The sequence below is a fragment of the Pungitius pungitius genome, chromosome 15, assembly GCF_949316345.1.
Source record: "Pungitius pungitius chromosome 15, fPunPun2.1, whole genome shotgun sequence".
NCBI lineage: Eukaryota > Metazoa > Chordata > Actinopteri > Perciformes > Gasterosteidae > Pungitius > Pungitius pungitius.
In genome coordinates this window covers 15582818-15596441 of record NC_084914.1, presented here as the reverse complement: position 1 = coordinate 15596441, position 13624 = coordinate 15582818, and the positions used below count along the sequence as shown (strand labels likewise).

General features: G+C 44.4%; 1 protein-coding gene across 2 annotated transcripts in view; it reads left to right on the top strand.

Moving 5' to 3' along the window:
- LOC119209833 (catenin delta-2-like) overlaps nucleotides 1-7392 on the top strand; it is a 125165-nt gene extending 117773 nt beyond the window's left edge. For both annotated transcript variants that reach the window (XM_037459432.2, XM_037459430.2), the window contains 5 exons: nucleotides 1470-1554; nucleotides 1649-1775; nucleotides 3018-3146; nucleotides 4084-4160; nucleotides 4612-7392. In XM_037459432.2, the coding sequence (XP_037315329.2) occupies nucleotides 1470-1554; nucleotides 1649-1775; nucleotides 3018-3146; nucleotides 4084-4160; nucleotides 4612-4875 (682 nt within the window). In that variant the 3' untranslated portion in view covers nucleotides 4876-7392. The remainder of the gene's footprint in view (nucleotides 1-1469; nucleotides 1555-1648; nucleotides 1776-3017; nucleotides 3147-4083; nucleotides 4161-4611) is intronic.
- The last annotated feature ends 6232 nt before the right edge of the window (nucleotides 7393-13624 follow it).

The following is a 13624-nucleotide window of genomic DNA, read 5'->3' as shown; positions in this document are numbered from 1 at the left end:
GAAGACGAGAACCACAGGTGATTCCTGCTATTGACTCTTTTTGAAAAAATGATTTTAATTCAGAATTGATCCTGAGTCAGAAACATATTTCATTTAAATTGCAACCCAGCTCCACGATTGTATGTTTTTAAGCTAAATTGTGTGAAAAAAATCTAACTTAAGCATTCACCACCCAGAGGGCAGAGACAGACATTCTCTCCAGGTTTTTAAAACAATGATCTTGGGATGCAAACACAATTATGCTAATCTGGCAGTTTGACAAAAAGATGCTTAGGCATGAAGATGAGGAGGTTGACGTAAAATGAATCCAGTGGACAGGTACGGGGGAAAAGAAAAAGGTTGGGATATGATTGTGGTGGAGATAGGAAGAGGGAGGTTGTGCAGCACAGAGACACAGTTTTTTCTGTCGACTGTGCTGACTGAGGACTCTAAAACTTGCCACGAGTCAACAGTCCAAACAGTCGACCGGAAATGAGGTCCAAAATGAAAGTGCGGCACAATATGTTTACCCGCCCACCTAAGTGCCTATATTTCTGTCATTTGGCCTTTGATAAACTGTTGACAGTAGAGACAGAAAGGAAGCAAGGGGCGGGAGCTAGATGCGGAGCTGTAAGAAAGTTACCCAGCCCAAATCCAAGTGGGGACCTTGTGTTTATTTGTTGTGACACCAAGTGTAATTCAATAAACGAGCTCTCAGCTGAATATTCCCCCTCACCTATATATTTCTATATTTTGAAAATATCTATTAAGACTGATTACTTCCAAAATTAAGACTTCCTCCAAAAGAGGAAAATACTAGATTTTCATCCTTTGAATAGGAAAGTCTGTATCAACAAAGCTGTCAGCTTTCCTTTCCCATTTTAATTAATTTGGAAACAAATATTTCTTTTTTTCAACCTTGTCCAAAAAGTTGCATTTAAAATATAGTACAGGCTCAAATAAATGTGCTATTACTCCAACTCAGAGGTTTAAATTCAAATATCACATACCATTAATTTCTTTTTAATATTCTTGTTCTTCAAAGAATGTTTTTAAGATCTGTCCCATATATCACTGCAAGGGCCTGATACGAGATCACAGAATCCCAAACAATAACATTAACAAAATGTCTCGCAGAAATAATGTCTAATATGCCTGCCGATGATAAGGCCGCATGAGCCATTTAAGCCCCCATCCATTATTCAATAGCATCAAACCTCGGAGGATGCCGAATAGACTATTGGCCACCCAATCAATCAAGCACCCAGCAAGCGATCAATTTGGCCTCAGTATAATTGGAGGGTCCTCTTTGAGGAGGCATTATATATTTTGCCGTCTTTATTCTTTTAAAGCAGCACTCGATGCTTCATTTTTACGTATTAGCTCTTCTTTATGTGCATCTCTTCATTCTTATGTTTTGCAAAGTCTTAGTAAAACAAAACAAGACAGTCAAGCTTTATACCTTTTTTTCCTCTTTGCTGAATTCCTAGACATAGTCCCAAGGTTGTGAAAGCCGCCTCTCAAGTCCTGAACAGCATGTGGCAGTACAGAGACCTTCGCAGCCTCTACAAAAAGGTAAAGTCTACAGTAATAATAAGACCGTCGCAAAGCTTAGAGCTGCATTATTTCTTACACCGCCTCATCCGTTATTTCTCTTTGTCTTCTCCAGGACGGATACTCCCAGTACCACTTTGTTGGCTCCTCGTCCACGATAGAGAGAGACAGACAGCGACCTTATTCTTCCTCTCGCACTCCATCCATCTCTCCCGTAAGGACCTCACCTAACAATCGCTCAGGTGAATACACCCACACCCAACTCTCCTGTCCTCCCTTTTGTCCTCCATCAATCTTTCCAACCATTATGGCCTAGTCAAAAGAGACATAGCACCAAAGTCGCTGTCCGTTTTAACCTTCCCAATGCAACGACCCACTGCAAATTACTCTTTGCAGGGTGCCTCCCTTGCATTGCCCCCAGATTAGGGTTTGAGTAATATGGACTTTCCAGGGGTCGGGTGCTCCGCTACATGGGTGGCGACAGTCTAGGTGGACCAGACCCGGGCGGCAGATGCTGGCCCTGGGGACGTGGAACGTCACCTCTCTGGGGGTTAAGGAGCCACAGCTTGTGCGGGAGATGGAGCGCTAACCTTTAGATCCGGTGGGGCTTACTTGTACGCACAGCCTTGGCTCAGGAACCGTACTCCTGTATATGGGATGGACTCCATTCTATTCTTGTGTGGCCCAGGGTGTGAGGCACCAGGCGGGTGTGGAGATACTAACACCAGATACTCGTGGATTGTCCATAACAAACAGCATGTTCGAAAGGATGTTGATAAGTGTACATTATACCAAAGTGGCCTAAGCTGAAGATCGATGATGATCTGAAGTTGCATGTTTTGGACATTTGGGTAAAGAGAGGGGCAGAGCTGTCAACTGATCACCATCAGGTCTATGGGTTCAAAACTTTCATTGCTAAGGCTGAGACGGTTATTTGTGGCCTCAAGGTCTTCGTGCATAAAGAGGTGGTTACCCTCAAACACTGTGGCGGAAGAGGGAGAAAAAAAAGGGAAACAGAATGTGCAAGTTCTCCTTCATTTTCTTATTTTATGTTTTATTTCGCCCTGCTGTATTTTTAAAATTATTCTTACAAGTTCAGGCTTGTGCTGTGTGTCACAGAAAAGTTACAGGCTCCCAAACTAGTCGACTAATCTACGCTATGTAAGGGATGAATTCAACCCAGATTATTACCTTTTTAAAACGCTACTCAACCTTATGGCACTAAATCAATTGTCAGGTTTCGTTCAACATTGCAAGTAATCCGTAACCAGAGTGCTGTAACTTTTGTTGAGGTAAATACCAAAGTTGAAGTGCTTCAAAATGTGCATGTCGCTCATGCCATCAAGGGACTTGCAGTGTGATGCAAGCAGCTGCCCCTTCTGTTGTAGCCTCCACCCTTCTAATTCCAAAAGAGTATTAATAATGTGTTCACGATGGAGTGAAGACCTAAGCTATGCTCTGTTTCTTTGTGTGTTTGTGAGCAGTGAGTGCCCCTGCTTCCCCCAGGGAGATGGTGGCGCTGAAGGAGAGGAAGGCAGACTATGAATTGACCGGCAATGCCAGTTACCATGGTAACAAGGGTGAACACACGTCACGAAAAGATGCTATGATGGGTAGGAGTTCCACACTGCATGTCTGACACATCCTCCCATACCCCTCATGTTTTTTTTTGCTCAACTGTGTAATGTTCTAAAAAATTAGACTATTTGTATGTTTATAGAATAAAAGAAACAGCTCAACATTTTGGGAAAAGTGTCTCTTAGTTGTCATGCAGATTTCGATGAGACATGTGCAGTATATTTAAAGCAACATTAAGACAAAAGTACGGAGTTGATGCTAGGAGATAGTTTAGCTCAGCTTAGCACATATACTGGAAACAGAAAAAATTGGTAAGCCTTAGAAACTTAATTAGTTATTTCTATCTGGGTTGTTTATTTAATACATAGAGAAATGAAAAAAAATTGTATTCAGGAGACATAGCGGTGGGGAAGTGTCATAAACTAATGAATGTCTATATTGTATACATAACGTTCACCCTCATTTAAATTATACTAAAGCCACAGCCACTAATTTAAACTTCCATAAGACAAGGATTTCATTACATGGGGAGATAGATGGACTCACTGTTTCCTGTGTTTGTGCTAAACTAAGAAAATCCCCTTCTTGAAGGAGCTACATCCAGTATTTACCATACAGACAGTAAAATGTTGTCAATTTTCTGCTCTAACTGTCAGCAAAGAAGCAATGTCAAACTATTCAATTGATGGGTTTTACGGCCATATCATACATAAAGCACTGCTTTTAAGTTAATCAGCGTCTACTATAAGGTTTGGGTGTTTCATTATGTCATTTCTGCTCCACAACATCGGGGAAACAGGGAGCTCCAAGTTTTCCTGTTTTTAATTTTAATTGTTATTCTTAATGAAGGACGCCTCATGTCCAGCTGGTAACGCTGACAGCCTTCTCACACTGCTCTGCCTTCACAGTAATACCTGAATAAATTATTTCAGAGCAGGCGTTTAACTGACGTCATCTTCTCTGTTTCTGTAGGTCAAATCTCCAGTGGGTCTTCCACACTGCACAGAGGTGCCTATGTGTCACCCACTGATGACCTGAAGTACAACCAGGTACCCCACACCACAACTCTGGGTTGTCTCTGCTCTGAGACAAGTAACTAAGGTTACCACCCGTTCCTTAAAATACGGAATTGTCCAGTATTTGAGCATGAAATACTGCGTCCAGTTTTAAATCAATACTGGACGGGTTTTGTCCCGTATTTTCCAAGTTGTCTTCAATGCTGCATCCCATGCAAATAATTCCTAAGACTTGATGGTTCGTACAATGCTAATGTTATGCTAGCAATATGAAAAGTTAATGCATTTGTGAACAGTTGAAATACAATACATACAATTTGACTTATGCTTAACAACAAAACAGGCTAGCCATATAAGCGACCCAATGTTTTGACATCTTGATTAGCATTACGCTAGCATCAGACACTTAGGACCACTGACCAATATTGGTTTTTGAAATGGGTAATCCTGCTTCTCTTTCAATAATAATCTTTTCTGTTCACAGATTTCTTCTCAGGGCCTGCCTTCAGAGCCCTACCCTCCGTTCCAAAACCCTCCCCTGCCCGACAGCATCAATTACGAGGACCAGGCCTTCTACGAGAACCAGGTTCACGCTGGAGGGCGCCCCCCGCAGGGTGACCTCAACATGCACCTGCAGGGCCTCAAGTCCACCGGCAACTATGTAGACTTCTACTCCGCCTCGCGGCCCTACAGCGAGCTCAACTATGAAACCAGCCACTATCCAGCCTCACCAGACTCCTGGGTCTAAGGGTGGACGAGGAAGTTTCAGTAGGAGGAAGAGGTGGAGAAGAGAGTGGCTAGATGGAGGGGGTAGTGGATAGTTTAAGAACAAGATTAGAGAAGATAAGAGGACAAGTTATCTCCCTCTCCTCCCCTGTTGTTCCTGAGTAGCATCATAGATAGCAGGAAGAGACACAGGGGGAGGATGCAGTGCAGGAGAACATCTTACGACCTTTCACTCCTCTCAGAGGCATTTGAGAGGGAAGAGGACAAGGGAGGATCGGGAGCAAAAGGAGGAGCGGCCATGCATGTGCATGCACACCACCACCAAAAATGAAAGATATGTTTTCTTTCCGTGTTTAGTTTGCCATCAACTACTGCAAGAAAGTTCAGCAAAATGGAAAGATCTCCTGCACCCAAAGGCTTCCAGATTCAGAACGTAGGAGGGAAGGACGTGACAATAGAGAACATGGTGAGAGGGATGAAAGAATGAATTGAGATGAAGGACAATGAAAAATGAATCAGTTGACTCAAGAGTGGAAAAGGTTTTTATTGGATTGTGAAATGGAAAGCATGAGAATACCCAGGAGACACACTTGTATATATGTAGTATAGAAACATGGCTTTTAGTAATGTGAAGCACAAGAAGCAGAACTGTAGGACTTGTAGGACGTCTGTCACACAAACCTTTGTTTCTTTCTATGGCTCCAGTGGGACCTCTGGCCATTTGTAACATTTTTTTTTGTTTTTGTTGTGTTTCTACTTTTTTATTTGTTGATTCTGGTTGTATAGTATTTGATGTACACTGTACATTTACCGAGATTCATTGTGTACTGTACATTGCGCTATTTTTTGTGTCATGTCAGGCCTTTTTTGCCATTGGGTCAACCACACTTCCTCTCACTAACTATCCTCCACTTTAAACACACACAATTCCTGCACTCTTTCAAAACTCATATTACAGCCGCAGATGGTTGTCAACGCATTGCTGTTCTTGAAATACGATTTTTATATATTTAAAGCATCACTTTTGGTAGGTCATGGTGCTTTTTTTACTGCCCTGCAGAATGGCCGTCTCAAATAATTGAGCAGCTTTTCCGTGACAAAATTATCTTTTTTTTTTTTACAGCATTTTTTGGGGGGGTTGGTCCACATTAACACCTATATTCCCTTTTTGTTCCCATGAGCTCCTCATTTGAGTTCCATTTGATTTTACTGTGCTCATTGTATAAATAACGGTGCCAAACTAGGGTTACTTCCTCTCAGCTGATGAATGCAGGGGGTGGGGGGTAGCGGTGTGTTAAAGGGTCCAAGTTCAGCTGAAGCTCTCAGCCTAACATCTTTGCGGTTCTAGTGATGCCAGTTTGTAAATGCTTTGTTTTTTCTATACTGTATTTTACTGGGATGAAAACGTCTTAACTTCACTGGGACTGGGGAGTAATCATAAAACAAAACCAACAAAAAAAACTACAAAAGATAATCACGGAAGGACTGTGACCAGGTGGAACAACGCTTCCTCCAAAGTTGTACAAAATTAGTGGATTTCCGTGTTGTAAAATAATCAATGTTTGAAGTCCAAAAAAAAAGTCTTTTACTGGGAGATGGTTGACAATTCTAACTTTGTGGTAGACAAAACGGAGTACGTACAAAACAGTACGGATATATATTATATAAATATATACTTTTTATGTGCAGACGTGGATGTCACTTATAGCAGCAACATTATGGGAAAAAAATACTTGTAAAAGAAAAAAAACAGCTATATGTAGAAATTTTGTTCACACTTTTTTTGAGGGTCAACACACTAAATTGTCAACTTTGTGTATTAATGTTGTTGCTATGTGGAATAGAGTAGACCAGGGCCCAGGGATCCACGCTGTCACAAAAGCAGTCCAAAATAAAAAGGTGCTACATCCATAGGAAGTATTTCCAACAGGTCTGTATTTTTAACCGTGCACAGAAACTTTTGTTCTCATTCATGTATTCATTTCAAACTAATAATCATCTGCAGCAATACAGAGAAGAATCCCAGGTTGGATTATTGTATTTCTCATGCATGGAAAAAAACCTTTCTGATTAATTGGTCTCATAATGCTTCATAGCTGAACAATCGCACCAATGAATGCATGAGTTTTTGTTAGTAAATCTGAAACTAAATGGTGACTTTCTTTTATTTTTACGTGACAAATCGTGACAACAGACCCTGGTTCTCCCGACCCACTGCTGTTTAGAAGTCCTGTTTAGAGGTCATGGTCTGCAGCTTGGAAAAATGACTCATAATGGAACTGTCCCCATAAAGGCGCTGGATGAAGAACAGGCATACTGTTTTTGTTAATGAGCATCAGGAAACGCACAACGTTATGTAGGTCCCTGTGATCCTTGGGCAGTAAACCCTGACAATGAGACCCGTGTGGAGGTACTGTATAATGTCAGTAACTTTTTTGTTGCTAGACAAAACGTATTTTGAAAAGAGACTTGTGAAACTTTCTATTGCCTCAAACTGATTGCAACTGTTCCAAAAATATATAAACGGACCATCGAAGAATCCTCTGAGTTGTTTGTTCTGTTGCAAGTCTTTGTAGAGTTTTTCAGTGTGTTAACGTCAGACCGTCAGAATATACTTAGAAAACCCATTTTGATATAACCACTGTTAAATGGGCGGTTTGCCACAAAATCGGTATAAAAAATATTGTGGCATTATTTATCAATCTGGAATGTTTTGACGACATATTTGCGTAGAGATTTCTGCCTTCTCTCCTATATAATGTGACTATTACACAATTCATTTTGAAAACCCAACAGCAGTTTAAAATAATCCATAGATTAAAGGAGTCTGTGAATATAACGAACTGTCTAAATGAGGTTAGTATGTGTTTTTGAACCATCCTTTAAAGATATTTGTCGTAACATGTTCATTGTTAAGAAAAAGCCTAAAAATAAATAAAATTGAAATTAACTCCTGGTAAATCAAGGAGAAATGTACAGACACAAATAGACAAAGTATAAAAAAATATGTGTACTTTTTATTTTCCAATAGTCTGAAAGATGACGGGGTATGATTAGCTCCACTGCTGGGTAGTGAGGGGGGGGGGGGGGGCGGTGTTATAGGGAACGGTGCTGGTAAGTATATAACGAACGCAGCTCATCCTGACTCAAACTCAAATGACCTGGGGGCCGCTGGAGGCAGCATCTTGGTGAGGCTGGGCCGCATCAGGTATTCCACAAAAAATTCAAACTTCTCAAATGTCATTACTAACACTTATTTAACTTCAATGGGTTCTTCTGAACATGAATAGAATATTGAAGAACATGAACGGTTCTGTAGATAGGAGGGGGGTCCCACACCCCAGCCGTGATGAGCTGTGGATCTGCGCTTTGACGCGCTCCGGTGCGCAGTGGAGCCCAAAGAGGGAGAGGAGAGGACTATATGAGGGTCATCAAATGCTGCTGGACACTGTTGGGGCTTTCGCTGCCTTCAATCACATCATCACATTTTTCTATGCATGTTTGTGCTTACTTTGTGTCGGTTACTGCTGCGGTTTAGAATAATCCTTCTGTCCAAAACCTCCAAAAGCTCACAGCGCAGCTTGTGCGTAAAGAAGCTGTGGGGTCCCTTGAATTTGCCTTCAATTTAACAATGTGTGTGTTTGTGTGTGTGTTCCGTTCGTTTTCTCAGCTGGACACAGAAGTCGCCTTTGCTCAAGATGCCACTGCAGTGTAGCTTTAATTAAGTCCCACTGCATTGTAAGTGCAGGTGTGTGCTATTTTAAGCGTTGTTTTTTGTACATTCCGGGACCTGTGCTCGTCGTACCTGCGCTGTCACACGTACATCTTGTGATTTACAAATTAAGCACTGGATACATCATGACCTGCGCGAAAAGGGCGGAAAACGTCTCCGGTTACGAATATAACCTTAGTTCCCTGAAGGGAACGCCTCTGCGTGACCGCGTCATGAAGCACGTGTGAAATCTAACCAATGGCGAGCTGGTACGTCATAGGCGGGCGACGCCACGACCAGGACGCTATAAAGTAACCCGAAAGGCAGGACCATTCATCTCTGAAAGGCCGAATCAAGTGCCACGGGCAAGCCGGGAGTATGGCAACGACACGCAGCGTCTCGTTCCCTTCAGAGAACTACGGTTACATTCGTAACCGGAGATGTTCCCTCTCAGGGAACTTGAGCCGCGTGAAAACGCTGTGCCAATACCCACTCCGCCATATGAGCCAGTGACCGTAGTGTGAAGTCAGGGCGCACATTCTGACGAGAGCACCTGCGCTCCAGGTGTGGAGTTAAGGTCTAGACGATAAAACCTCACGAACGTGTGGGGAGAGGACCAGCCTGCCGCCATACAAATGTCGTGCAGCGATAGTTTTCCCGACAAAAGGGCTTTAGAAGCCGCCATACCCCTGGTAGAATGGGCCCGGACAGCCAAAGGTGCGGGCTGGCCGGCCGAGTCATAAGCAAGTGTGGTGGCCTCAACCACCTCATCCTCTGCTTAGACACCTGGCCCCCAGTATTGGGTGGTCTGAAGCACACAAACAGCTGTTCGGAGAGTCTACACAAGGCCCTAACTGGGCAGAGGAGGTTGAGCTTCGCCTGGTCCGAGGTGAGAAATGGAGGAAGACAGAACGCCTGCAGCACAATAGGCCCGACCGTAGTGGACGAGGCCATAGGAATATAGCCGGGGGAAGGTAGTAAGAACGCCTTCACCATGCCGGGTGCAAATTCCTAGCACGAAGGGGCCACCGAGAGGGCTTGCATATCTCCAATTTTTTTTTAGGGAAGAAATAGCAAGCAGGAAGAGGGTCTTAAGAGCCACATACTTCACTGCGACCTCTGCAATGGGCTTGAAAGGAGCACCGGAGAGACCCTCTAGTACGATGGCCAGGTCCCAGGACGGAACTCTAGTGCTGGCTGCTGGCATCAGCCTCAGGGTGCCTTGAAGGAAGCGGGATACCAGTGGGTGTCTCCCCAGAGAACGCCCATCTAGTGGGGCATGAGTTGACGACAGGGTCGCCACATATACCTTGATAGTAGACGGGGATACACCTGTGGAGAAACGTTCCTGAAGGATCTCCAGTACTGAACCAACTGGGCAGTTAACTGGGTCTAGCTGTCGTTCCCCACACCAAGTGGCAAAAAGCCTCCACCTACCGGCACATGCCTTCGTTGTAGCGGGATTCTGGAGTGGAGGATGGTCTCCGTGACCTCGGTCGAGAGACCGGATTCTAAGAGCCGGGTCCCCTCAAGGGCCACGCCCATAGTTCCATACCTCGGGGCGGGGGTGAACGATGTACCCCGACGCCTGAGACACCAGGTCCGCCCTGATGGGAACCTCCAACGGAGGACCTGCGAGGAGCGACATAAGGTCCTCGAACCATACTTGGGCCGGCCAGAACTGGGCTACTAACAACAGGCTGACGCCGTCCTGACGGACCCTCTCCAGACCCCTGGGAGCAGAGCAACCGGGGGAAAAGCGGTTGGCCACGCCTGCACCATCGCATCCATCCCAAGTGAGGCGGGATGCGTGAGGGAGAACCACAGAGGACAATGGGACGTCTCTCTGGAGGCAAATAGGTCCACCTCGGCGCGGCCGAAGTGTCCCAAAAGGAGCTCCACCACCTCGGGATGGAGTCTCCAGTCCCCTCGACAGGGCGTCTGCCCCCTGGTTTAAGTACCCTGGGATATAAACCGCTCTCAGCGAGCGGAGTTTCCTGAGGGACCACAGGAGGATCTGGCGGGCTAGCTTGTAAAGCGGCCGTGAACGCAGGTCCCCCTGATGGTTGATGTACGAAACCACCGATATGTTGTCTGACCGGACTAGAACATGCTGGTTCGTCAAGGCTGGGCGGTTGCAGCGCCTGAAACACTGCCAACATCTCCAGCTGGTTTATGTGCCAGGACTGGATATGATGTTGCCACAGCCCCGAGGCTGAGTGACCACTCATGATCGCACCACAGCCCGTGAGGGAAGCGTCTGTCGTGAGAGTGACTCGGTGACAGATCGCTCCTAAGACAGGCCCTTGGGATAAAAACCAAGGGTCCCTCCATATGGCCAGGGCCCGCAGGCAACGCCGAGTGACCTTGATCAAACGGCGCTGGTTTCCCAGGTAACAGGCCGCAAGGGATCACGTTGGATGCCGCTGCCAGGAGACCTAAGTCTCTGAAACTGTTTCACAGTGAGTGGCTGGCCTAGCTTGGCCTGCTTGACTGCAGAGAGGATCGAAACTACTCGAGCGGGAGACAGATGTGCCCGCATCGTGGTCGAGTCCCAAATCACGCCCAGGAAGGTGGTCCTCTGCACTGGGGACAGCACACTTTTCCTGGCGTTGAGTCTCAGCCCCAGACCTGATGTGGGTGAGCTGTTAGGGATTTAAGTAGAAGTGCACACCTAGCGGTGGGAAGTAGATTACATGTAACAATGTTTAGTGTAGAATTGTAGTTTGTGTGATGTTCGATAGCAGATATTACATTTGGATGTTAAATGAAGTGAATGTATTATAGTCAATAACAATTTATAGTCATGTAAATCATATAAATACTGTACACATTAACATCCTGTCATGATGTAATGTTAAAACCTGGGGACGGAAGCTAATGGCCGTCCTTTATGGATTTCTCCTATCTTTCCCCTGAGAGGGTTTTTGTAGGAGATTTTTCTCCTGTCAGGTATTAGTTAAGCAATTGGATGCAAGACAGCCGAATGAGGCAATGTGTTGCACCAGATAAACTGTGATGAACCAATAAGTACTGTGATCTTATATATGTTGTGTTGTAATTGAAGTGTACTAGTTATAAGATGAAGACAGACTATGTATATGATGTTATATTCACTCTTTGAGGCATAAAGCCAGAATGTTTTTACATAGAATGCATTGGACTGTGAGGGAGAGAAGAGACAGATAGGGGGTTCCAGAGTCACACATGGCTGTTCACACCTTGATGTGAAAAGGCTGAACCAGGAGGAGATACATTGAAGGAGCCAATGACATTCAAATACACCCAGTAGACCACCCCCCCGGGAGCTTCAATTCATCAAACCGGGAGGAGAACAGTTAGATTTTTCCGGCAGCAGCTTTGATAAGTCGCCTTTGACTTGGTCGGAGAATTCTCTATTTCGCGAAATATATTACTATTCACATTGTATTTCACTTTGTAATTGTAGGCCTTACTCTTTGTTTAGTTATTAAATACTTTTTGATTTTTAAAACCCGAGCTAGTCGACTTTTAATTCACCGTATCCTGCCTGGACGAGAACAAAGGGAAGGTGGTCTCCCCTTCGGCCTTCAGAACCCAACAGAGCACAACATCTCGATGTTGGGCCGCTAGCCGCTCGGATTGGCGTTAAAATCAACCAGTCGTCTATGTAGTTCAAAATGCGGATGCCATGGAGACGCAATGGTGCCAGAGCTGCATCCACACACTTGCTCCTCTTTTGTGAAAAAAAAAACAATTAGCAGCTAGCGTGGACGTTAGCCCCACTCCGGGTACAAGGACCCACACCCAACCCACCCTGCACCAGATGACTGGTTTAAGGACCAGGGTAACTAAGACCACGTCTGAAAAAATAACCAATGTTCTGAATGTACTTGAAAGTATTGGTCTACTTAAAAAAAGATAGTTTACAGAAGGTCTACTTACCTATAGGCTACCTGAATTTCTGAAAGTACTATATTTCTAAATATGCTATTGCTACACTGGAATTGGTTGAATAAAAATAAAAATCCATGTGAAAAAAAAACCTTCTCACTGTTTTCAGGTCATGTATTTGTATGTATAATATATGCGATTAATTTCGATTAATTAATTACAAACCTCTAATTAATTAGATTAATATTTTTAATCGAGTCCCGGCCCTACTTTAAATATGATTCATATTACTGTCATCATAAACCAACATCTTTCAGCAGAAAGCTCTCCATCCCCACAGAAGCCTCTGTGGATGGTGGTTCTATCTGATGGTGGTTGTCCCTGCAGTGGTCCTGCCGTACACTTGTTCTGCTACTTGCAATTACTTGTATCATTTCTGTTAGAGGAATTGAATGTATTGTACATTTTTTACATTGTTGATTCTGTACACATGACATCCATTGCAGTCTGTCCATCCCGGGAGAGGGATCCCTCCTCTGATGTTCTCCCTAAGGTTTCTTGCCTTTTTTTCCCCATTGAAGGGTTTTTTCATATTTTGGGGAGTTTTTCCTGTGCCGATGTGAGGGTTTCGGGACAGAGGATGTTGCATGTGTACAGACTGTAAAGCCCCCTGAGGCAAATTTGTAATTAGCTATTTTGGGCTATACAAAATAAAATGAATTGAATTGAATTGAACTTCGTAAAGGTACGGGGTGAGAGGGCTAGGCCTCTGTCTCTGTCTGGAGGAAGAACTCGTTCTATAGCTCCCTTCCGCAGCAGGGTCTGTACTTTCCGCTTCAAAATTCAAAGACCGCCCCATCAAAGTCGAAACTGTACTCGAGGGAGGCCTGAGGATGTGACACTGTAGTGCAGTACATGGGGACAGGCAGGTCTTCGTGCATAAAATCGCTCACTTTGTATTTGAGGGAGGCCTGAGGATGTGACACTGTAGTGCAGTACATGGGGACATGCAGGTCTTTGTGCATAAAATCGCTCACTCTGTTGTGCTCTTCGAATTTGTCCAGCAGATTTTTGGTGTTTCCACTCCCACGTCGAAGAGCTCGTCTTCCATGCGCCTGAAGTCTGCTGGACCATCCGGTAGAACACTCTCGAGTCAATTCCACCTGACAGCTCCTCCCACTGACTG